The 25,261-nt window shown below is 38.2% G+C and overlaps 1 protein-coding gene across 7 annotated transcripts in view; it reads left to right on the top strand.

The window, feature by feature from the left end:
* Positions 1-25,261, top strand: part of HERC4 (HECT and RLD domain containing E3 ubiquitin protein ligase 4) — a 159,303-nt gene that overhangs the window by 4,020 nt on the left and 130,022 nt on the right. Inside the window, exon 4 of one of the 7 annotated variants that reach the window (XM_032138417.2) lies at positions 751-4,953. The exons of the other annotated variants lie outside the window; for them this stretch is intronic. Within the exon in view, the coding sequence (XP_031994308.1) occupies positions 751-857 (107 nt within the window). The 3' untranslated portion in view covers positions 858-4,953. Of the gene's footprint in view, positions 1-750; positions 4,954-25,261 lie in introns of those variants that run through there. 7 annotated transcript variants of the gene reach the window in all.

The raw sequence follows: 25,261 nt of genomic DNA, 5'->3' as shown, positions 1-25,261 counted from the left end.
AAGTGTTAGAGGTAGACACTGCGTACTAGTAGTGTAATGATTATAGTGCCAGGAACAGCCTCCAACTATATAGATGAGATCTGAGAAACTTAACTAGCTAGAATAGGTTTCTTTGTGGTCATGTTGACATTGTGATGATTGCATTGTGACATCTATATCATCTTGATTCATCCTGGAAGCATTATTTGGTAATGTAAAGTTGGGGCGGTGGGTTTCCCTAATTTGGGATACCTCTTTAGGATTGCCTCATTGTTGTCCCAGTTACACCACAGCCTATGGAAGAGAAAAGTGACAGGCATTAACTTTGTCTTTGAGAAATTTAGAGTCTGTGTTGGGAGTTAAGGTGTACATGAACAACTGGAGAGAATTGGAAATTAGACATGATGTGCCATGTACTTTGAGCCTAGGACATTTAAATGATGGGAAATATTATGGGATAGAATTAAAGTAAGATTTCTGGGAGAAAATGAAGGCTTACGTTTAATTCTATTGGTGATCACATAAACAGCTAGGAAATAAGTCTGGAGCTGAGATAGCTTAGTTTTGTAGAAGGGGAGGTCCTGATCCTGAGAAAAGCTTTTTATTATCAGAAGTTCTGGTTCGATGATATATTGAAGTGAACCTAGGTTTCAGAGGGAAGAGAAGTTCAAAAAGTAGTAGCTGCTCTGATAGGAACTTCGTCTTTTAATCTCAGCCTTGATTGAAGATTTATTTATTTATTTATTTTTATTTTTATTTTTTTTGAGACAGAGTTTCGCTCTTGTTGCCCAGGCTGGAGTGCAATGGCGCCATCTCGGCTCACCGCAACCTCTGCCTCCCAGGTTCAAGCAATTCTCCTGCCTCAGCCTCCTGAATAGCTGGGATTACAGGCGCCCATCACAATGCCTGGCTACTTTTCATATTTTTAGTAGAGATGGGGTTTTACCATGTTGGCCAGGCTGGTCTCGAACTCCTGACCTCAGGTGATCCGCCTGCCTTGGCCTCCCAAAGTGCTGGAATTACAGGCATGAGCCACTGCTCCTGGCCTAAGATGTTTTTTAAATACTGTTTTTAACTAAATTTTAAGAATGTTTTTAACTAAAGTTATTTGTATTTGGAATAATTTGTTAATGATTTAATTGTGTCATTTCCCCAACCCCTTTTTAAATTTGTGAATTTGAGGACTGGATTAAAAGATAAAAAGTTGTTGGATCTTATTTATTTTAAAGTCTTCTCGTAATTGAGCAAGTTGGTTATATTTCTGGGACCATGTAATCAACATAGTTCACTTCCCAGGAGGTTTTTTTTGTTGTTGTTTTGTTTTGTTTTGTTTGAGACAGTCTCACTCTGTTGCCCAGGCTGGAATGCAGTGGCACGATCTCCGCTCACTGCAACCTCCGCCTCCCAGGTTCAAGCGATTCTCCTGCCTCAGCCTTCCAAGTAGCTGGGACTATAGGTGCGTGCCACCATGCCCAGATAATTTTTTATATTTTTAGTAGGGACGGGGTTTCACCTTGTTAGACAGGATGGTCTTGATATCCTGACCTCGTGATCTGCCCGCCTTGGCCTCCCAGAGTGCTGGGATTACAGGCGTGAGCCACCGTGCCCAGCTGACTTCACAAGAACTTTAAATTTGTGTCAGAAAGCAGACAGAATGGAGGGAACTAAGAATTGTTTCTTTACATAGATGGGCTTTATAAATATACATATTCCGTAACTAATAAGGAATGAAAGAGAAATAGGTAGTCTTATTAAGGATAAATTATTCTCAAGATTCATGATAACCTACTGGAGGACTTGGCCTGACAATATAGTGAATAGATTTAACCTGTGGCCTGTTGAAAAGAGGTGTTTCTGTTCTGGACTTTTTAGGAACCACATAGAAAGATTTAACTGAATTCCTTTATTATACTAAAGGTGCAGATTATGTTCATGTTCATCTCTGTTGTCTTGTATATGTATGTCCTTTCTAACATTACTGGCTTTTTCTGAATTATTTCCAGAGAAGTGAATGTCTGTTTCACTTTCATGTTTTTTTCTTCATAAGAACTTTAAAATACTTTTTAAGCTAATGTCTCAATTTTTAAATTTATAGCTAACAAATATATTTAATCTTCAGTGTGCTAGACCAGTCCATTTAAATGAATTTTTTTTATACTTTCAAATTCAGTTCTGAAGATTTTAAGTATGGGAAGTATACGTTTCTTTACAAGATCCTTTTCTTACTGTATATCTAATCATAGGTATAACTTGGTTACCATGGTCCTAACTATGTTTCGCACATTGATTTCCATTTGTTTCATGTTAGAAACAGTACTAAGCTGTTCTGTGACCATAATTTGTAAATAAAGTGGTGTTCTGTTTAAAAACAAGCCCTGTTATCTAAAAAATAGTTTTTTGTGTTTTACAACATTCTTTCAAATGGAGTATCTCATTTAATTCTCACAACAGTTGTATGTAGCTAAGGCAGGTATCATGGTCCGCGTTTTGCAGATGAGGACACTGAGGTTAAAAGAGATTAAGAGACTAATAGGGTCACTTGGCTAGCACATCTTGAGACCACCCTAAATCTTGTGGTTTTTATCCTTAATCTCACAAATCTTTTCCTTTGCTACATTTAGAAGGTAGAAGAATGTTTGTTCACCTTTGAGGAAGCTGGTTTCCATCAGTATTTTATTGTAATTCTGAGGGGTTTTTATTTTTTATTTTTTTTTTTGAGATGGGGTCTTACTCTGTTGCTTAGGCTAGAGTGCAGTGGCGTGATAATAGCTCACTGTAGCCTTGGACTCCTGGGCTCAAGTGATCCTCCTGCCTCAGCTTCCCCAGTAGTTGGGACTACATTTATGTGCCACCATGCCTGGCTAATTTTTTTTTTTTTTTTTTTGAAACGGAGTCTTGCTCTGTCACCCAGGCTGGTGTGCAGTGGTGTGATCTCTGCTCACTGCAACCTCCACCTCCCGGGTTCAAATGATTCTCCTGTCTCAGCCTCCCAAGTAGCTGGGACTACAGGTGTGTGCCACCACACCCAGCTAATTTTTTTGTATTTTTAGTAGAGACAGGGTTTCACCATGTTGGCCAGGGTGGTCTCGAACTCCTGACCTCAGGTGATCTGCCCACCTCGGTCTCCCAAAGTGCTGGGATTACAGGCATGAGCCACCAGGCCTGGCCAATTTTTTTTTGTTTGTTAGAGATGGGGGTCTCTTTATGTTGCCCAGTCTGGTCTCAAACTCCAGTCCTCAAGCTATCCTCCTGCCCTGGTTTCCCCAAATTGCTGGGATTTATAGGGATGAGCTACTGTGGCAGCCAAGAAAAATCTTTTAAAAATTACTATCTTATAACTAAGGTTATACAATGAAGATAGCATATTTTATTATCTTCCCCCTTGTGCACAAACTTAAAAATCATTTTAAGAACTGATAAGAAGATTGAGAGTTCTATTTTCAAGATGTATTATTGTACCAACAAAAACTAAAAAATTCAAATATGTATAGTGTATTACTGAATGGAAGACTAACTTGATTGGCAGAGTTTATAGGTAATAGTTTTAATAGTATGATAAAATTTATTGTGGTTTATGTTGAACTCTTTTTAAAGGTGATGAGCATTGATTCTGTGTTTTCCATATCCTCGAATGGTAATTTCTACTGTTGAGTCATTCCAATAAAAGCATTTTGGTCACATAGTAGTGATTACTTGGCTTGCCTTTCTTGCTTCTTCATTTTTCTGACCTGTTCTCTCTGTTCATAAAACAAATCTATAAATGAACTGCTCCTTAAAATATAGTTGAAATTTAAAAAGTAATATAGGAAAATATAACTATGGGAAGTAAAGTTACTCACTTAAGGGTGGGTTAAAAATAAAAATACCAGATTATCCCACACATTTCTTACTGAACCAGAACATTTAAACCAAAGAAGCTCATTGTGTTTTATAACTCCCGGTTTTCACAATACCTTCTAAGGAAGAGAAAGATGTGGATGATAGATTTGAAAAAAGTAATTACTTGGGTCAGGAGTGGAGGCTTGCTTTGAACGCTTTATTTACTTTGAGAAAGGTTAGTGCCCAAGAATCACAGTGTCAAGGGTAGGAAAAAAAAATCATAATGCAAACAGATGACTGCTGTTAGAGAAATGTATAATAATACTTTGTGTAGGACCCTACATCTGAGGAATTTCAAAAGCATGACACAGTAACTCATGGTTCCTTTCAAAATGCTTGTGACACAATTTGCAAGAATTATCCTCATCTTAGGGGATAAATTTACGGAGAAATGGCAGCACAAGTTGGTAAGTAACTTGTCAAAATAGCAGATGACTGGTGAACAGCTATAAGTTGAATCTGAAAGTTAGAGTCTACCAGTCTCCTACCTTATTCACTAAATTGTGCTTATGTTTAGAATTATTTACAGTAATATCTTCTGTTTGAGGCAGATCAAATACTAGTGCACAGATTGTTTCCCTGCCATTCGATTTGATAGCCTGTTAAATCATTATTTTATGAAGATGCTTACATTCTGATACCACTTTAATACTTCAGTATAACTGTGTGGTATGAAGAATATTTAAACAAACGAACAGAAACTTAACTATGGTAATACCCGGTCTTTTCTCTTTTCTGTTTGATATTGTATATATCCCCCTGTCTAACTGCTATGCTGTACTACAATCCAAGGTCCATAGTAACTGACTTGCAGAATTGATTTGGTGGCTAACCTTGGAACTTGGATTAGTTATGTTGTATAAAGTCTGCCATGTAGATACATGCGTCTCTCTCTAAGATGCATTGGTTTGGTGGATGCTTTATAAAACTCTTAAAACCTACACAGAAGACAAAAATAGCAGTAGATGCCTAATCTGAGCAGTCTAACAAAGGGAAGCTTCTTTAAAGGACTTGGAACCAGTGATTTTCTCTTGAGTATGTTAGTGTTTTTACATGATTAGAAGTGAGCCACATACTTTCCTTAAAAGATCAGCAGTGTAGTAGATTTTGGTTTCACAATTTGGGTACTTAGCAGATTCTTGTTGTAGATGGCAGTCTAGGTAGTCTAGTTTCCATTATCTCCTTAGTAAGGATTCTTAGGTTCCATATTCCCAATATATCATACAAATGTAGCACTGTTTTTAAAGCTCATTTCTCACAAAAGCATGTATTTTTAAAACTGCTTTGAAGAAATAAAAGTTACTTCTGTATTCCTAGGCTATAAAGTATATCAAGTGCTTGGGATACGTATGAAAGAATCTAACAGAGGAGGTGTACTCAAATGTTTATATAAGTTTATTTGGGCTTGGATAATGTTAGTAGAAAAATGGGTAACACTAATGAGGGAACTATATTAATGAGCTCATGGTTGACCTTCTTTCTGTTCTCCTGGATTTTTTTTTTCATATTGATGAAATTTAAAAGGCAATAATTAATTTTAAATTGTAATGTGTTATGATAATTACCTTATATGCGAGAAAAACCTATGCTGTGTGTAATTATACAAACATTTTATTGGAGTTTTGTTTTGTTTTTTTAGACAGGATCTTGCTGTCACTGGAGTACAGTGGTTAAATCGTGGCTCAATGCAGCCTCGACTTCCTTGGTTCAGGAATCCTCTTACCTCAGCCTGCTGAGTAGCTGGGACCACATGTGCATGCCACCATGCCCAGCATATTTTTGTATTTTTTATAGAGACAGGGTTCCACTCTTTTGCCCAAGCTGGTCTCGAAGTGATCCTCGCACCTCAGACTCCCAAAGTGCTGGGATTATAGGCATGAACCACCACGCCAGGCCTTATTAGAGTTTTTTTTGTTTTTGTTTTAATGGGAAATTTCTTGCATTTTGGTGGCTTATTCTTTAAACCATAAGTTTTATTTGCCTAGATTTACTCTTTTGTGTTCATTTCTAGCATGGCAGAATTTTGGTTTAGCCTTTCTTGGCCATAAGACATTCTGGAATCCTTTAGTAATGGGCTTTTCACAAATTATTTGAAAATATATTAATAACTTTTTTATTCATATCTAAGTTTTGCCTCATTCCTTTGCTAGTTGTTATACTATTCTGAAATAACACATTTTTAGTTTTTCATAATTGTTTTCTATTATAAAAGTATTGCATGTTCTTGGTAGAGAATTTCTAACACATAGGAAAGTAAAAACTATAATGCCATCATGCATAGGTAAATAGTATTGTCACTTGAGACCTTTTCTATATTTATATGTTTCTGATTGCAAACTGGGAGTGTGTTCTTGTATCTCAACTTTTTTCCCTCGATAATAATTTAGCATTTTCCCATGTTTTAAAATTTTAGGAATATTGGGAATATTTAGGAATATAATTAACATTTCATCATTTAGATGTACCAGGATTTATTTAAGTATTCTATTTTTTGGATTTTTTTTTTTTTTTGAGATGGAGCCTTGCTCTGTCACCCAAGCTGGAGTGCATGGCACGATCTCCACTCACTGCAGCCTCTGCCTCCTGGATTCAAGCGATTCTCCTGTCTCAGCCTCCTGAGTAGCTGGGATTACAGACGTGTGCCACCACTCCCAGCTAATTTTTTATATTTTTAGTAGAAACAAGGTTTCACCATTTTGGCCAGGGTGGTCTCAAACTCCTGACCTCGTGATCCACCTGCCTCAGCCTCCCAAAGTGCTGGGATTACAGGTGTGAGCCACCATGCCCAGCCTATTTTTTGGAATTTATTTCCAGATTTTTGTTATAAGTAATACTGCAGTGAACATATACATCAATTTATGTCTTTTTTTTTCTTTTTCTCTTTTCCTTTTTTTTTTTTTTTTTTTTTGAGAGAGAATCTCACTCTGTTGCCTATTGCCTAGGTTGGAGTGCAGTGGTGCCATCTTGGCTCCCTGCAACCTCTGCCTCCCAGGTTCAAATGATTCTCCTGCTTCAGCTTCCCGAGTAGCTGAGATTGCAGGCATGCACCACCACACTTGGCTAATTTTTGTATTTTTAGTAGAGATGGGGTTTCACCATGATGGCCAGGCTGGTCTTGAACTCCTGACCTCAGGTGATCCACCTGCCACGACATCCCAAATTGCTGGGATTACAGGCCTGAGGCACAGCGCCCAGCCTATTTCTTTCTTTTAATTATTTTTTATGTTTTGGGGACAGGGTTTTGCTCTGTCGCCTGGGCTGGAGTGCAGTGGCATGATCTCAGCTCACGGCAACCTCTGCCTCCTGGGCTCAAGCGATTCTCCTGCCTCAGCCTCCAGAGTAGCTAGGATTACAGGCATGTGCCACCATGCCTGGCTAATTTTTGTATTTTTAGTAGAGGTGGGGTTTTGCCGTGTTGACCAGGCTGGTCTAGAACTCCTGGCCTCAAGTGATCTGCCCACTTCGCCCTCCCAAAGTGCTGAGATTACAGGCATAAGCTACCATGCCTAGCCTCTGTTTCTTAATTATTAAGATTTGAGACGGAGTTTCGCTCTTGTTGCCCAGGCTGGAGTGCACTGGTGCAGTCTTGGCTCACTGCAGCCTCCACCTCCCAGGTTCAAGTGATTCTCTTGCCTTGGCCTCCTGAGTAGCTGGGATTACAGATGCCCGCCAACATGCCCTGCTATAGTAGAGATGGGGTTTTGCCATGTTGGCCAGGCTGGTCTCAAACTCCTGGCCTCAGGTAATCTGCCCGCCTCGGCCTCCCAAAGTGCTGGGATTACAGGTGTGAGCCACCACGCCTGACCTACCTCTGTTTATTTATTTAGGAAAAAGAACATCTTTAATTTTAAGGAGTGAGAACTGAATTTATTTTTTAAGCACAGTTGTGTCTCATTTTATGAAGTTTATACACATATTTGTAAATGAAAGTTTTTAAAATGTATGACAAGGCTGAGTGCGGTGGCTCACGCCTGTAATCACAGCACTTTGGGAGGCTGACACAAGCGGATCACGAGGTCAGGAGTTCAAGACCAGCCTGGCCCGTGTAGTGAAACCCCCATCTCTACTAAAAAACCAGAAAAATTAGCTGGGCATGGTGGTGTGCCTGTAGTCTCAGCTACTCGCGAGGCTGAGGCAGGAGAATTGCTTGAACCCAGGAGGCAGAGGTAGCAGTGAGCCGAGATCATGCCACTGCACTCCAGCCTGGGTTACAGAGCAAGACTCCAACTTAAAAAATAAATAATAAAGTAAATAAAATGTATGATAAGCGATTACAATATGATGAATATCATTTAATGATCTAGTAGGGAATAGAAAACAAATGCACAAATAATAGAAATGCAATTAAAATATGCTAAGTGTTATAGGATGTATAAACAAGAGTGCTGTGTAGAGATAGTATACTAGCAGATGACAACAGGCAAGTTTGAGACTTACTAAGGGAAGAGTAGTCCATGTAATTGAGATGTCTTGAGAATAGTGAGCAGGAAGGTTAGAAAGGCAAAATTGAGGTCAGATTATAGAAGTAAATTAAGGAGCTTGAATTTAATTTGGTGAATATCGATCCACTCATAGTTTGTAATGGGAATTACCATGGATTTATGAAGGAAAGGTTGAAAGGGAGAGAAATTGGAGGTAAAGAAAGAGTTAGGCTGTGATGGTAGTCCTTTATTTTTTATTTATTTTTTTGAGACGGAGTCTCATTCTGTTGCCCAGGTTGGAGTGCAGTGGTGCGATCCCAGCTCACTGCAACCTCCGCCTCCCAGGTTCATGTGATTCTCCTGCCTCAGCCTCCCGAGTAGCTGGGATTACAGGTGCCCACCACCACACCCGGCTAATTTTTTTTTTTTTTGTATTTTTAGTAGAGACAGGGTTTCACTATGTTGACCAGACTGGTCTCGAACTCCTGACCTCGTGATCTGCCCGCCTTGGCTCCCAAAGTGCTGGGATTGCAGGTGTGAGCCACCGTGCCCGGCCGATGGTAGTCCTTTAAAGCAAGAAAGGAGCAGGTAGATGATGGAGACTTAGAGAGGCAGAAAGAATGGACAGGCTTTGGTAACCAGATGGAAATAAATAGTAAATGTAAAGGAAAGAGCCAGGTATGATCCTAGGTGGAATCATTAGCTGATAGAAATAAGGAATCCAGGAAGAGGAGAAATACTCTCTTTTAAGAGGCAAGTTAAAAGATTCTGGTAAGGTGAATTTTGTGGTAAACTTAATAATATTAAGTGAGCAGTAAGAAATGTAGTACTGTAAGTGGGGAGAAAGATCAGGGCTAAATGTGTGAAGTGTTTATTTTCTATTTTGTTTATTTTCAGTTCGGATAGGCTGACATTCCAACTGTAGACTTCTCCCCAGTTCTAACCTGTTAAGTAATTAATAATTCATTAACAATACTTAACTTTGTGCTTTTGGAAGACTGCTTAAGGCACGTGGTGATATAATACCGTTATAAATTTAAAGTAACCTAAATGATTGCCACCTCCATCTGTTTTGTAAACCTGAATTTTCATATACAGTTTTTTTTTTTTTTTGAGATGGAGTCTCGCTCTGTCACCCAGGCTGGAGTGCAGAGGCACCATCTCAGCTCACTGCAACCTCTGCCTCCATGGTTCAAGCGATTCTCCTGCTTCAGCCTTTCAAGTAGCTGGGATTACAGGCACCCGCCACCGTGCTTGGCTAACTTTTTTGGTATTTTTAGTAGAGACGGGGTTTCACCATATTGGTCAGGCTGGTCTCGAACTCCTGACCTGAACTGATCTGCCCGCCTCGGCCTCCCAGAGTGCTAGGATTACAGGCGTGAGCCACTGCTCCCAGCCCATTTGCTTATTCTTTCGCTGACACAAACCTATTCCTTTTTTTTTTTTTTTTTTTTTTTTTTTGTGACGGAGTCTTGCTCTGTCGCCCAGGCTGGAGTGCAGTGGTGCGATCTCGGCTCACTGGACTCTCCTGCCTCAGCCTCCCGATTAGCTGGGACTACAGGCGCCTGCCATGACTCCCGGCTAATTTTTTGTATTTTCAGTAGAGATGGGGTTTCACCATGTTAGCCAAGATGGTATCAACCTCCTGACCTGATGATTCGCCTGCCTTGGCCTCCCAAAGTGCCAAACCTATTCTTAATTACTATGTTTGACTTCAGGACTTCTCTCCAGGTCTTACTGGAAACAAAGCTTTTGCAGTCAGAAGGTGCAATGACATAGGTATAAGTTGCTTTTGGTTCCACTAGTAGCTGAAATAATTTTAACTATAAGTTGGATATATGCTGGCAATGTAGGCAAGAGCTATTGGGAAATACACCTTTTGCGATAATGCTGTTGCTTCTGTGAAAGGGAAACAGGTGTGGGGAAGAAAGAGGTGAGGCTAAAAGCGGTCCTAAAGAGCAGAATTAGGAGTATCTGAAAAGCAGTTGGAAGAAAGTTTAGCTACTTTACCTATACATTATTAGAAGACATTTGTGACTTTTTTTTTTAGGATGGCATAACGAGGATAAAGTAGATCTTACATTGCTTCCCACAATTGATACAAAGTACAGTTGATCAATCAGCATATATGTAATTTCTAATCCAAATATTGCTTAGCTATAGATTTCATAACTAGGCTTTCTAATAGGAATGAACCTTATATTTTGAAGAGTTACTAGGTAGAAGCTTGAGTGGTTGATGTTACCTGTACCAGAACATAACTATTCATATTTTCAGTTAGGAAGTTGAATGAGCCTCTGCAACTGAGCATAAGGGGAAAGGGAACACATTATAAGTTGGTACTGCATTGTATAGGGTGAAGAAATGCATAAACCATATAATTGGAGAGAAATTTAGTGTTGAAATATTTAGAATGTATTATTTACGGCTGGACGCGGTGGCTCACGCCTGTATTCCCAGAACTTTGGGAGGTTGAGGCGGGTGGATCACAAGGTCAGGAGTTCGAAACTAGCCTGGCCAACATGGTGAAACTCCGTCTCTACTAAAAAAATACAAAAATTAGCTGAGTATGGCGGCGTGCACCTGTAATCCCAGCTACTTGGGAGACTAAGGCAGGAGAATTGCTTGAACCTGGGAGGCAGAGGTTGCAGTGAGCCGAGATCATGCCACTGCTATTTGTGTCACTGCACTCTAGCCTGGGTGACACAGCAAGACTCTGTCTCAAAAACAAGCAAACAAAAAGAATATTATTTACACATTATAATGCTGATTTAAAAAAATAATAACAGTAAACCTCCATTATGTGCCAGGTACTGTGCTGAATCCTTTATTCATTATCCAGAGGTCTTATATCTGTCCTGCAAAAGTATGTGTTTTGGTGAGAACAGTCAGACTCCAGAAGATTAAGTAATTCTCCCAAAGTTGAAATTAAAGCTGAGAAGGAACAAGAGCCAATTAGAAGAACAATGGAAGAAAAGAAACCATTTATAATAGCGAGAGAAACAAAATAACCCAGGAATAAAGTAGTAAGAAATGTGCAAGACCTATATGATGAAGACTTGAAAGCATTACTGAGGGACACAAAAAACTTGAGCAAATGAAAACCACATTTATTGATAGGGACACTCAACCACATCAACCTGTCAATTTTCTCTAATTTGTAAATTTAGTATGATCCCAATGAAAATGTCAAATGGCTTTTGGGGGAAGTAGACAAATATATACTCAAGTTCATATGGAAAAAGAAAAAGTAGCTAGGAAAATTCTAAAAAAGAACAGTAATACATATTAACTTTTTTTTTAAGACAGTTTCTAATATACATTAAGTAAAATGAGCAACGTGTAGAGAGTAATATATAGAGAGCTACATTTTGGGTTTTTTAAACAAGGAAAAATACACACTTGCATTTGCTTTATAGATACACAAAAAACCCTGGAAGGATATATACAACTAATAACATTGGTAACTGTTGGTGTAGAGGTGGGAAAAGAAGTGGTGAGAGTTAGGTTGATGGAGAACATACATAGTAGACTTTTCACTGCATACCTTTTTAAAAACAATGTAAATATGTTACCCATTCAATTTTTTTTTTTTTTTTTAAGGGTAGGCTTTGGAATTAGAGTGCTTACGTAAAAATCCTGGCTCTGTTGCTAGATCTGTTTTCTTGGTCACATTGCTTAACCTTTCTGTGCCTAGGTGTTCTCTTCTCTAAAATTAGGATAATCATGCCAAACTCCTAGAGTAGCTGCAGGAGAATTGCTTGAACCTGGGAGGTGGAAGGTGCAGTGAGCCGAGATTGCGCCACTGCACTCCAGCCTGGTGACAGAGTGAAACTCTCGTCTCAAAAAAAAAAGATAAAACCTAACAATGCAAAGAACAATGCCTAGCATATGGTGAGTATTCAATAAGTGTTTGCCTAGAAGAAAAAACAATATTAGAGTGGGAATTTAAATTTAGGTCTGCCTTATGGTAATGTGGTATTATACTGTTTCATATTTGTCTAATGACTGTATATTGTCCTGTATGGAAACTATATTGCTTTCATAATTACCTCCAGATATGCAATACAGATCCTTTCATTTATGCCTGAAGTTCAGACATTTATTCAACAGACAGTTGTCTTCCTACTGTGCCCCTGATATTGTGCTAGGCATGAAAGTACTTCCTTGCCTTTAGTCTTAAATTAACCTTACTGGAGCTCTTATTCAAAGACTATGCCAAAATTTAAAAAAATTGTTTGTTTATGGTACTTAGAGGTAATGCTTTATTGGAGCGATATAAAATGGATTGGATTCCCTTACCTTCAGACTTTAAAGATACAATAATGATAGCAAAAAAGAAAAGAATTAAAGATGCCTTTTTTTCTTGTGAGAAGCACATACATGATGGAAGTTAGATTGATCATTGATTTTAAAAAGGTTATTTAATGATTAATAATTATAAGGTGGCCAGGCATGGTGGCTCACACCTGTAATCCTAGCACTTAGGGAGGCCAAGGCAGGCAGATTGCCTAAGCTTAGGAGTTCGAGACCAGCCTGGCAACATGGTGAAACCTCATTTCTACTAGAAATAGAAAAAATTATCTGGGTGTGGTGATGCACGCCTGTAATCCCAGCTACTCAGGAGGCTGAGGCATGAGAATTGCTTGAACCCAGAAGGTGGTGGTTGCAGTGATTGCACCACTGCACTCTATCCTGGGCAACAGAACGAGACTCTGTCTTAAAAGAAAAACAAAATAATAAGGTGTAGTTTGTGTACTGATATTTTGAGGATCATAGACACTTGAGTAAATATACTTAGTTATACTTTTTTTTTTTTTTTTTTTGAGACAGAGTCTCACCCTGTCACCCAGGCTGGAGTGCAGTGGCGTGATCTCGGCTCACTTTGACCTCCGCCTCCCGGGTTCAAGCGATTCTCCTGCCTCAGCCTCCCAAGTAGCTGAGATTATAGGCGCCTGCCACCACGCACGGCTAATTTTTGTATTTTTAGTAGAGACAGGGTTTCACCATGTTGGCCAGGCTGGTCTCGATCTCCTGACTTTGTGATTCGCCCGCTTTGGCCTCCCAAAGTGCTGGGATTACAGGCATGAGCCACCGTTAGTTATACTTTTAAAACCAGCCCTGCCCTTCCCAAAATGATGAGCTGACCTTAAAATGTAGAATGCATGGTTTGATCATACTTCTCTACTCTTATTTTGCATTTGCTGTTATTTTCACACCAATCTGAATAAAATTTTGGCTTAGTGTGTTGTTGATAAACTGTGTACCCACTGTTATACAGTGCTTGACTGTGAGAGAAATTTATACGTCAAGAAAACCAAGGACAAATATATATATATTACAGGTATGTTTGAAATTGTATAAAACTGTTAAGTTGTGGAGAACAAAAAAGGAACATTTAAAATGGAAGCCGTTGCAGTTAACTATCTTTATCTGTCAAAACAAAATGCAAAAACAACTCCTTTTCCTTGTTTGTTAATGCTTGCACTCACTTAGGTTCAGACCTTAAATTCACTTTAGGGTCTGTTCCTTTCCGGTAGCACCAGCATTGACCCGGTTGCCAGATTTTGGTTATTTTTCTCAGTGACTGTCTTGTTTTTTAATTTCCTTTGCAAATAGCTAACTGTGTCATTTTGAGTTAATTACTTTAAACTATTGGGTCGTTAGTTTCCTCCTCTCTCAATCTAAAATTCTTTGTTTTCATTCTGGACTATTACTGGTGTACATGAGAACTGTGGCCAGTAGCTCTCCCTGCTCCAGTTCATTCTTACTAATTCCAGGTTAATCTTTCCAAGGTATATTTCAGTTTCTCTGTCTTGAAATTTGCCCAGCTAAAGTACCATCTCCATCATTACTCCTTGGTCACTCTTATAAGAATTCAAGTGACACATTTTGTGTACTACCAAGTACAATCCATGGAATTCAATAACTTAATAAATTGCATCGCCGTCTTCCCATTACAATGATCTTCCCTACTGTGTCATCTCCTGGATGGTGGAAAACCTTGTCTTACATGTCTTTGCTAAAACCGCAGTGAAATACTATGGTGCACATAGAAAGAACTCAGGGCAGGGTTTTTTGAGTGAGCACATGCTCAATGTATTTCATTGGTTGTGTCTTAGGAAAGGAAGATCATAGACTCTTGTTTTAATGAACTTGATCACCATCAGCTACATTACAGCGAAAAATTTAAAATTTAAAACTCTACTAATATATTCTGAGGGTTCATTCTTGGCTTGTCTTTGAAAGAAATTGAACTAAAGCAACTATATGACTGTATTATATTATGTTGGAGTCTTTATATTTCACCTTTACCTCTTCTTTCCTCTTCAAAGCAATTAATTTTAGCAGTTTATAGGCATCCAGATAGTACTTCTTTAAAAGAAAAGGGCCAGGCGTGGTGGCTTATGCCTGTAATCCCAGCACTTTGGGAGGCTGAGGCCAGTGGATCACCTGAGGAGTTTGAGACCAGCCTGGTCCAACATGGTGAAACCCCGCCTCTACTAAAAATACAAAAATTAGCCAGGCATGGTGGCTGGTGCCTGTAATCCCAGCTACTCAGGAGGCTGAGGCAGGAGAATCGCTTGAACCCGGGAGGCAGAGGTTGCAGTGAGCTGAGATCACGACACTGCACTACAACCTGGGCTACAGAGCGAGATTCTGTCTCAAAAAAAAAAAAAAAAAAAGGATATTGTAATGCCCCTAAGTAAAAATAAAACTATATTTTGGAAGTAAATTATTGAAGCATAACTATGTTATATTTGAATATTAACAAAAGGACAGTGGTTCAATAAATACGGAAATGTTTATAACTTAGTGCCTTTATCTGTAAAGCTTAAGGATAACTTCCTCATGGTGTTATGAGGATTAAATAAGATTAAGTAATTAAAGTGCTAAGCTTAGTGCCAGGCACATAAGCTCTTTATATATGTTAACTGTATTCCTCTATATAAATATATAAAAGGAGTATGAACTTGTCAACGTATCCATTACAAATAATTTCTTAATCTTGTTAGTTGTTTCTTCATATAAACATTTTATTGTTTGCTGTCAACTAAGACATGTAAGTTACTTTATATTAACTTTAGATTTTATCAGGGAACCCACTAAAATACTTCCTTGGCTATGGATTGTACCATTCCAAATTGCTACTGGTAATTATTAGTAATAATTAGAGGGAATAAAAATTTTCATTTAATTTACTGATGTTTTAGTTTTGTTTGTTTCTTTAATTCTGAATTTGTCTTATAGTTTGTGATGGTTGTAAAGTGCATGATGGTAGAGATCCTTTTAAAAGTATCAGTTACCACCAGCCTGGGCAACGTGGTGAAACCCTGTCCCTACTAAAAATACAAAAATAGCCAGGTGTGATGGCACACTTGTGTAATCTCAGCTACTCGGGAGCCTGAGTCAGGAGAATCGCTTGAGCCCAGGAGGCGGAGGTTGCAGTGAGCCGAGATCGTGCCACTGCACTCCAGCCTGGGCAACAGAGCGAGACTCTGTCTCAAAAATAAAAACAACGTAAAAAAATGAAAATAAATATAAAAGTATTAGTAAACAATAGTTGCACTTTGTTTTATTTAAACAATAATTTCACTGTTATTTTTCAGTAACAGGGAAGTTTATGCCTTGAGCGAAGTAGCCTTTGGTTATTTGTTTTCTCTGCAACAAAATTAGCAATGTAATTATTTAAAGTTAAAAACAAATCTGAATTACTCATTGATGTTATTCACTAATCCCAAGTGATTAATATCATTATCTTTAAAAAGTCAGAATCATAAAATGGGATAGATGCACGGCTCATGCCTGTAATCCCAACACTTTGGGAGGCTGAGGTGGGTGGATCACTTGAGGTCAGGAGTTTGAGAACAGCCTGGCCAACATTGTGAAACCTCATCTCTACTAAAAATACAAAAAATTAGCTGGACGTGGTGGTGCCAGCTGGGCGTGGTTAGCTGAGGCAGGAGAATTTCTTGAACCTGGGAGGTGGAGGTTGCAGTGAGCGGAGATTGCACCACTGCACTCCAGCCTAGGCAACAGAGTTAGTGAGACTTGGTCTCAAAAAAAAAAAAAAAAAAATCATAAAATACTTCAACTGTACATTCAGTTGTTTAATAAAACAAAGAAGAAGAAAAGAAAAAAAAATTTATAAAAAACCAGTGTTAAATTTGGTGATCATTTTCCCAATCTTTTCTCTGCATACATGTGTAAGAATGGAGCTCTACAATATCTTTTTTATTTTGTAGTATGGTATCTTGAGAACTTTAAAGTTAAATTTTTAGGCATGGATTTTAGGTATACGCTGCATTGCTCTAGTTTAGAGTTTTGAGTTGTTCAGAGAGAAGAGAAGGGGAAATCTGTATTTTTAACAACTAATGAGGCATGGTAGGACAGAGGATTTTGAAACTTAAGCTCTGGTGGTTTTAAACATGTACTAAAGAGTTGGAATGATCTCTTTAAAATAGGTGTTTGACAAAGTGTATTCCTTCTGACCTCAGTATTAAAATTTTTCAACATGGATATATTTGTCACTCTTCATAAAACTATTGATTCTAGATCCTGTTAACGTGAACATAAAACATCAACAGAGATTTTTGTTCTCTATATAAAATGATCAGTGTTTTAGTTTGTGGTCATTCCTGGACATGGGCATTCACAGAACTGCCAAATACTTGAGTCAGCAGATGTGCACTTTTATCAGCGGAGGTTCAAGGCAGTGCTCTGCCTTTTTGTTCTAACTGTCATTGCAAACAAGTGGCCTTTTTGTGGTATATTTAATGCCACATTTTTTGCATATTTTGCCCATCTTATTGGTGATTTTGCTGTTTAAAATGGTCCCTAGGCTGTGTGCTGTGGCTCAAACCTGTAATCCCAGCACTTTGGGAGGATTACTTGAGTCCAGGAGTTCAAGACCAGCCTGGGCAAAATAGGGAGACCCCCCATCTCTACAAATAATTAAAAAAATTAGTGGGGTGTGGTAGCTCATGTCCGTGGTCCCATCTACTCAGGAGGCTGAACCAGGAGGATCACCTGAGCCTGGGAGGTTGCTGCTGCAGTGAGCTGTAATTTCACCACTGCACTCCATCCTGGGCGACAGAGAGACCTGGTCTCAAAAAAAATTTTAAAAAAGTGTAGTTCTTAAATATGTACTAAATGAGATGTTTTAAAACAGAAGCATCCCTAAAACAAGATAATGTATTTATCAGTTGACAAAAATGTTTTGACCAGAGGCTTGCAGGAACCTTACCTTGTGTTTTCTTTAGGGACAATGATTCATTATTTGCTAAGTCAATGTTCATGGTGACTTTATAGGACATAACTACTGCAGATAGTGAGACTTGATTATTCCCAGCTAGACTAGAATAAAAAGACTAATATAATAAGTGGAAGAATGATGTGGTTTCTTAGAAGGATGATGCAGTAGTGAAATAAACTATCAGTATTTAGCATCCTTCTGTTTCTTCGTGCATTGTACAGAGTATTGTGTCATTGTTTAAGAAGGTATAAAACAAGTCTGGAGTCTCTATCTTTGTAGCTTTTATTTTTCTCTTTTTGTAGCTTTCATTGACTACAACTAAGAATATAGAATTTTTCATTCTCTGTTCATAATGGCAAAGAGAAGAAAATTGACAGAGGGAGATGTTTCACAATTCAGACATATCAGAGAGAGCAGCACTTTATGATGGTGAAATTGATCATATAAGTGAACTCTTACACAATGGATTGGAGTTGATGATACTCTGTATGAATTTTCACAAGCTTAATTGATAATATTTCTGAGGTCCCAGAGGACATAGGATATACTTACCCAGTTACTCGTTCAACAGGAAGTACTTTGTTATGTAATATTTTGCAACAAGAACCTGGACCTATCTCTCTATATGTGAGACAGTATTCTTTTTTTAGTGATGTTTGTGCAGAAAAATGTACTTGATGTAGTTTGTAAGCAAACAAACACTAAAGTTGGATTTGCCTACAAAGGTGATTGGAAGGACACAGATGATGTAGAAATGAAAATTTTCATTAGGTTGATCATTGTAACTGTTTTAAAAATAAGCCTAAAAATGAAAGTCTTTATGAAGCAAAGAAGATGGCCTCTTTCTCCTTGGTAAAATGATGCGCCATTAGTGTTTTCAAAAGTATGATTAATGATAGAAGTGTAAGAAGAACCGGAAGTAATGATGAACAAGGACCTATTAGAGATGTATTTGAAGTCGTTTCTACAAAGTGGATATGTTTCATCTGTCTAGCACTTTATCTTTTCAGGTTTTGCCTATGTCTCTGAAAAATGAATTCAAAAGGCAATTTTTTCCACTTGTGTTTCCCTTTTTGTGCCTCCGAAAATTAAGTGTCTCTTCTTTTCTTGAAGAGAAATACTGTGACTCATAAATACTGATAGGAACACAGTGATACTTTTTTTTCCACACTTTTTATATGAACATTTTGAAGCATAAAGAAAAGTTGAGGCCAGGCACGGTGGCTCATGCCTGTAATCTCAAAATTTTGGGAGGCTGAGGCGGGCGTGTTGCTTGAGCTCACGAGTTTGAGATCACTCTGGGCAACATAGTGAAACCCCATCTCTAAAAAATACAAAAAATTAGCCTGTAGTCTCAGCTGCTCAGGAGTGTAAGGTGGGAGGATCACTTGAGCCCTGGAGGTGGGGTTGCAGCGAGCCGAGATCACGCCACTGCACTCTAGCCTGGGCAACAGAGTGAGATCCTGTCTCAAAAAAAAAAAAAAAAAGAAAAGTTGAAAGAATAGTGTTAACATTGGCCGGGCACGGTGGCTCACGCCTGTAATCCCAGCACTTTGGGAGGCCGAGGCGGGCAAATCACGAGGTCAGGAGATTAAGACCATCCTGGCTAACACGGTGAAACCTGTCTCTACTAAAAATACAAAAAAAAAAAAATTAGCTGGGCGTGGTGGCAGGCTCCTGTAGTCCCAGCTACTCGGGAGGCTGAGGCAGGAGAATGGCGTAAACCTGGGAGGCGGAGCTTGCAGTGAGCTGAGATTGCGCCACTGCACTCTAGCCTGGGCAACAGAGTGAGACTCTGTCTCAAAAAAAAAAAAAAACAGTGTTAACATTTTGCCATATATTTTGTCTGTGTGTATTCATATTTTTAAATAACATACCTTTTAATTTCAGAATTACTGTTGACTATAATGATTATATGCTGTTATTAAACCTTTCCAACAAGTTTAGCATCAAACATTTGTAATTTCGACATTTTGTAGCCCTTATTTATCAAAGGATTCAATAGTTTTTTTAATGGACTTGTGTGGCAAATTTTTTTTTTTTTGGTCTTTGGGTTTTTCTACTTATCGTCAATTGATGTGGTTTAATCCCCCCTTAACTCTCCGTTTTCTGATTGTGTTATTGGCCTTTAAAGGTAAATGTACTTTGGTGATAGTACCTGGAACATAGTAAATAATAAATGTTAGCTGTTAGATTTGGCATGAGTTTTTTTGCATGCCTTTCTTACCCAGAGCATTACTGGGCCAGGCTTTGTAAGTGAATGTTTTTGTTTTGCTGGATTCATTTCTCTTCATTCTTGCTTGTCATTATCTCCCTTTTTAGGCCATCTTGATTTGAGTATTCAACCAGAATTTGACTTGGATGTAAAATGTCTCAACAAACCATTGATATGACTTTCTAGAATACTGGGGAAAAATGGTTGAGATTATTCATTTTGATGAGCCATTTGGAAAAAATAGATAATTTTTAAAAAATTATAGTGAAGTTATCAGTTTTGTGTATTTGATGTCTGAAAAGTCAGCTATTAAATATTATTCTCAAGTTGTGTGTTTTTATAATAATATATTGCTGAAGTCATCCGTTTTCAGAGTTAGTATCGCAATAATTTGATGGGGCTAAAATTCTGAAAGAACAAAAATTATCTTCAGTATTTAGTGTGTTGAAAAAGACTAAAGAGCTCAGATTAGTTTTAAAATGAAAACAATGGTTTTAATACATTGCTTTAACTACTTACTCTAAGGGTCTGTTTCTTTTATATTTTTAAAGTTACATTTTATTTATTGTTTGTTTTGAAAAGACAATATATATTCACATGATTCAAACATCAAAGCAATTTAAATATACATTGAGAAGCTTAGCTTTTACATTTGACCACACTATTGTTCCCTCTGCCCATATCCCTTCTAAGTAACTACGCTTATTAGTTGTTGTTTTTTTGTTTTTGAGAAAGGGTCTCACTTTGGTTGCCCAGGCTGGAGTGCAGTGGTGCAATCTTGGTCACTGCAGCCACAGGCTCCCGGGATCAGGTGATTCTCCTACCTCAGCCTCCCGAGTAGCTGGGACTATAGGTGTGCATGGCTAATTTTTTGTTTTTATAGTGGAGATGGGGTTTTTGTTGTCCAGGCTGTTCCTGAATTCCTGGACTCAAGCAATCTGCCTGCCTCAGCCTCCCAAAGTACTGGGATTATAGGCATAAGCCACTGCGTCTGGCCTTGTTTGTTTTTTGTTTTGAGACCATCTTACTGTCTCCCAGGCTTGAGTGCAATGGCTCACTGTAGCCCTGACCTCGTAGGCTCAAGAGATCCTCCCACGTCAATTCCCTGAGTAGTGGAAACTACAAGCATTTGCCCCCATGCCTGGCTAATTTTTAATTTTTTTGTACAGACAGGGTCTCATTATGTTGCCGAGGCTGGTTTCGAACTCCTGGATTCAAGCCATCCTCCCGCCTTGGCCTCCCAAAGTGCTAGGTGGCGTGAGCCACTGTGCCTGTCCGTTTATTAGTTTTTTGTATATCTTTCCAAAGTTTTATTTTTTTTTTTTTTTGAGACAGTGTCTCACTCTGTCACCCAGGGTGGAGTGCAGTGGTGTGAACTTGGCTCACTGCAACCTCTGCCTCCTGGATTCAGGCAATTCTCATAGTGAGATTACAGACACCCACCACCCAGGCTGGTCTCTAACTCCTGGCCTTAAGATCTGTCCACCTCAGCCTCCCAAAGTCCTGGGATTACAGATGTGAGCCACTGTGCCCGACCTATCTTTCCAAAGTTTTTAAAATGTAGATAAAATATTAGCAAATATGAATATGTTTTCTTCCTCTTACACAAAAAAATAGCAAATCATGTACACTATTCCACATCTTATTTTTTTTTCTTCCCCAATGGATAATATATCTTGGGGATCTTTTCATAACAATGTGTAGTTTCCTCTTTTCTTGATTTTTTTTTTTTAATTGCAGAGCATAATATTTCAGTGTGTAGATGGAATCTTTTGGATACTGGAGAATTTCCAGTGTTTTGCTATTGTATATAGTGCTGCAAATATATATATACACATACACAGAGGTATATCTGTAGAACAAATTCCTGGAATTGGAATTACTAGGTCTGAAGGGTGAATGCATGTGTTTTGTTAGATATTGCCACATTTCTCTTCATAGAGGTTGTACTGTTTTGTTTTTAGACTAACAGTGTACAAGAGTGCCTTTTTCCCCATGAACTGTTATCAAACTTTTTGATTTTTATCAGATGAATAAATGGTATCTTGGTATGTGGGTTTTTTAAAAAACAAATTTAAAAAACACCCTTTCTTTTTAGAGCAGTGTTTTAGGTTCAGGGCAAAACTGAGCAGAAAATAAAGAGTTCCCTTCTACTTCCTGTCCCCTACCATGCACCACCTCCCCAGCTTTCTGGATGTTCTGCAGCACAATGGCACATTTGTTAAAATCAACGAATCTACATTGACATATCATTATCACCCAAATTCCATAGTTTAGCGTTCATTTTTAGTGTTACACATTAAATGGATTTTAACAGAGGTATAATGACATGTATCCGTCATTGTAATATCATGTAGAATAGTTTCACTGCCCTCAAAATCCCCTATGCTCTGCCTATTCATCCCTCCCTCCCTGTATCCCCCGGCAACCACTAATTATTTTACTGTCTCCATCGTTGTCTTTTCCAGCTTGTCATATAGTTGGGATCATGTAGTTTGTAGCCTTTTCAGATTGGCTTTTTTACTATTAAGTAAATTTCCTCCATGTCTTTTCGTGGCTTGGTAGCTCATTTCTTTTTAGCACTAAATATTCCATTGTCTGGATGTACCACAGTTTATCCATTCACCTACTGAAGGATGTCTTGGATGCTTCTGGGTTTTGGCAATTATAAATAAAACTGCTAGAAACTTCCATGTGGGCTGGGTGTGGTGGCTCATGCCTGTAAATCCTAACACTTTGGGAGGCTGAGGTGGGAGGATCACTTGAACCCAGGAGTTCATGACCAGCCTGGGCAACATAGTGAGACCCTGTTGCTACAAGAAATTAAAAGATTAGCTGGGTATGGTGGCATGTGCTTATAGTCCCAGCTACTCTGGAGGCTGAGGTGGAAGGATTGCTTGAGCCTGGGAGGCTGCAGTGAGCTGTGATTATGCCACTGCATTTCAGCCTGGGCAACAGAGTGAGACCCTGTCTCAAAAAAAAAAAAAAAAAAAAAAGACATCCATGTGCAGGTGTTTATGTGGACATAGTGTTTGAGTAAATATCAAGGAATTGGGTCATATGGTAAGAGTATATTTAGTTTTGTAAGAATCTGCCAAAGTGTTTTCCAAAGTGGCTGTACCATTTTGCATTCCCACCAGCAATGAAGGAGAGTTCCTGTTGCTTCACATCCTTGACACCACAACTGGTATTGTCAGTGTTTTGTCTTGTGGCCGTTCTAATAGGTGTGTAGTGGTATGTTGTTTTAAATTGTAATTCTCATGGCACATAAGTTGAACATGTAAGTTAAACATCTGTTTGTATGCTTGCTTGCCATTTGTGTATCTTCCTTGGTGAGGTGTCAGTTTTGGTCTTTTACCTGCTTTTAAAATAGGATTGTTTGTTTCCTTATTGTTGAGTTTTAAGCATTCTTTGTTTACTTTGGATTAATACTTCTTCATCAGCTGTATCTTTTGCAAATGTTTTCCCCTAGGCTATGGCTTGTCTTCTTACTCTCTTGGCAGATTTTTTATTCAAGCTTAACCCATGTGGAAAAGTGCAAAATTGAAAATATATGTATAGCTTGATGAGTTTTCCAAGTGAATCTATTATTGGCTTCTCAGTGTAGTTTGAATTTGCATTTCTCTACAGGCCATTTCTGTTTTTTTCTCTGTGAACTTTTGGTTCACATCTCTTACCTACTTGTCATGCGAATTACTGACCTTTTTTTTTTTCCCTAGGAAGTCAATAAAAACTGGGGATGTTATTCTTTTGTCTGAGATGAATTTTTTTGTCTCACTTTTTTCATCAGTTTTTTGACTTTGCTGTTGGTTTTGCTATAACAAGTAATTCAAATTTCCTCAAATGGATACATGGAATCTCCTTTTCTTACCTCAGCTCAGGACTCAGCTAGTTTTCACTGTCTTCCAAAATTCTTCATGTTTTTTTTTTTTTCTGGAGACATGGTCTCCCTCTGTAGCCCATGAAGGAATACAGTGGCGTGATCACAGCTCACTGTAGCTTCAACTGCTTGGGCTCAAGTGATTCTCTCCACTCTGTCTCACCACAGGTGTGTGCCACCATGCTTGGCTAATTTTTTAAAAAATTATTTGTAGAGACGAGGTCTCACTATGTTGCCCAGGCTGGTCTCAAACTCCTGGGTTCAAGTGATCCTCCCACCTTGGCTTCCGCAAGTGCTGGGATTATAGGTGTGAGCTACCTCGCCTGGACTGTCTTTTAAGGTTTACATAAATAGCTCATATTCCTTTAGTGCCTTTTGTGTATATTTATCTTAGCATTTAGTCACAATCTATCTCACCTGCTTTTCCATAGGCTGTAAACTCATTGAGGGCTAGGACGCTTGTTTTATTCTCTCTCTCTCCAGTGCTTGGAGCACAAGAAGTGTACAATACAACTGTTTAATATAAATGATTGCTTCTTTGTTTCGTGGATTTTGGTACCTTTGACTTTACAGCCATTGCTATCTTTATAGCTGATGCTATTAATTTGTTATTGTTGAACCAACCAAGCAGTCTTACTTACCCGTCTTGTCATCCTGTCATTTTCTGCTACTTCCTTTGAGGATTGTTCTGGAGAGAACTTGACTTTTTCTGGAACCTCTGTGAGAGATAACAGATCTTTTAAACATTTACTTCTTCATAATTAAGATTTATGGGAAAGTTTTGATATAAGCAAATGATGCTTTACTTCTAAGTATTTTTTCTTTATTTTTTTTGGAACAGTGTGTGTCATATCTTGTTTGCCTTTTTTGTTTTTGTATGTTTCTGTAAAATACTTTTTTAAATGCTATACAAAAAATGAGATATTAGTGTAATAAACTTCCATGTACTGGAAGCTTCAGCAGTAGGTAAGTACTTAATACATCATTAGAGTTGTGCAGGTTCCTAGAGGCTATCAGGGGCTAACCTCCCGCTCCAAAATGCAAGATAGTAATCTAGATACAATTTGAATTTCTGTATAGATAGGAATTTCAGCCTCTTTGGTTCAGTCTGTTTCATTATTGAACAGCTGCATTTGTAAATTGAGCTAAACTATGCCTCTGAAGAAACCCTGATTGATCCAGTTTTAACCACTTTCAACATAAGACTTTTAGTTTGTTGAAGACAATGATTATAGCTTTCTTATTAAGCTGAAAGAAAGTTAATTTTAAATGGCATCTTTTAAAAAACTTGTGATACTAGTAAAAAAAAACTGACAAACACATCTTGAGGACTAAGAGAAACAAATTCACTTTCCTTATTGATTTGTCAATTGATGGCTACTGGTAGTAGGGCCAGTATTTTAAGAGCCAGTATTTTAAGTTAATTTCTGATTTAAAACTTGAACATATTTTAACCACATGTATCTTTTGATATTAAGTTGGCAGTCCACAAATGGAAACCCTGTCAGTCATGGTTTACTGCCTTTCAGTTCTCTACTCACCATATCTAATAGATGCTTTATTTGTGAGATCTTTAAAAAATTTGTTTTCCATTCAGAAATTGCTAATTCAGTTTATTTCCTTAATTTCCT

This window comes from Hylobates moloch, unplaced genomic scaffold, assembly GCF_009828535.3.
Source record: "Hylobates moloch isolate HMO894 unplaced genomic scaffold, HMol_V3 SCAFFOLD_3, whole genome shotgun sequence".
Taxonomy (NCBI): Eukaryota; Metazoa; Chordata; class Mammalia; order Primates; family Hylobatidae; genus Hylobates; species Hylobates moloch.
This window is presented reverse-complemented; position numbering and strand designations above follow the sequence as displayed.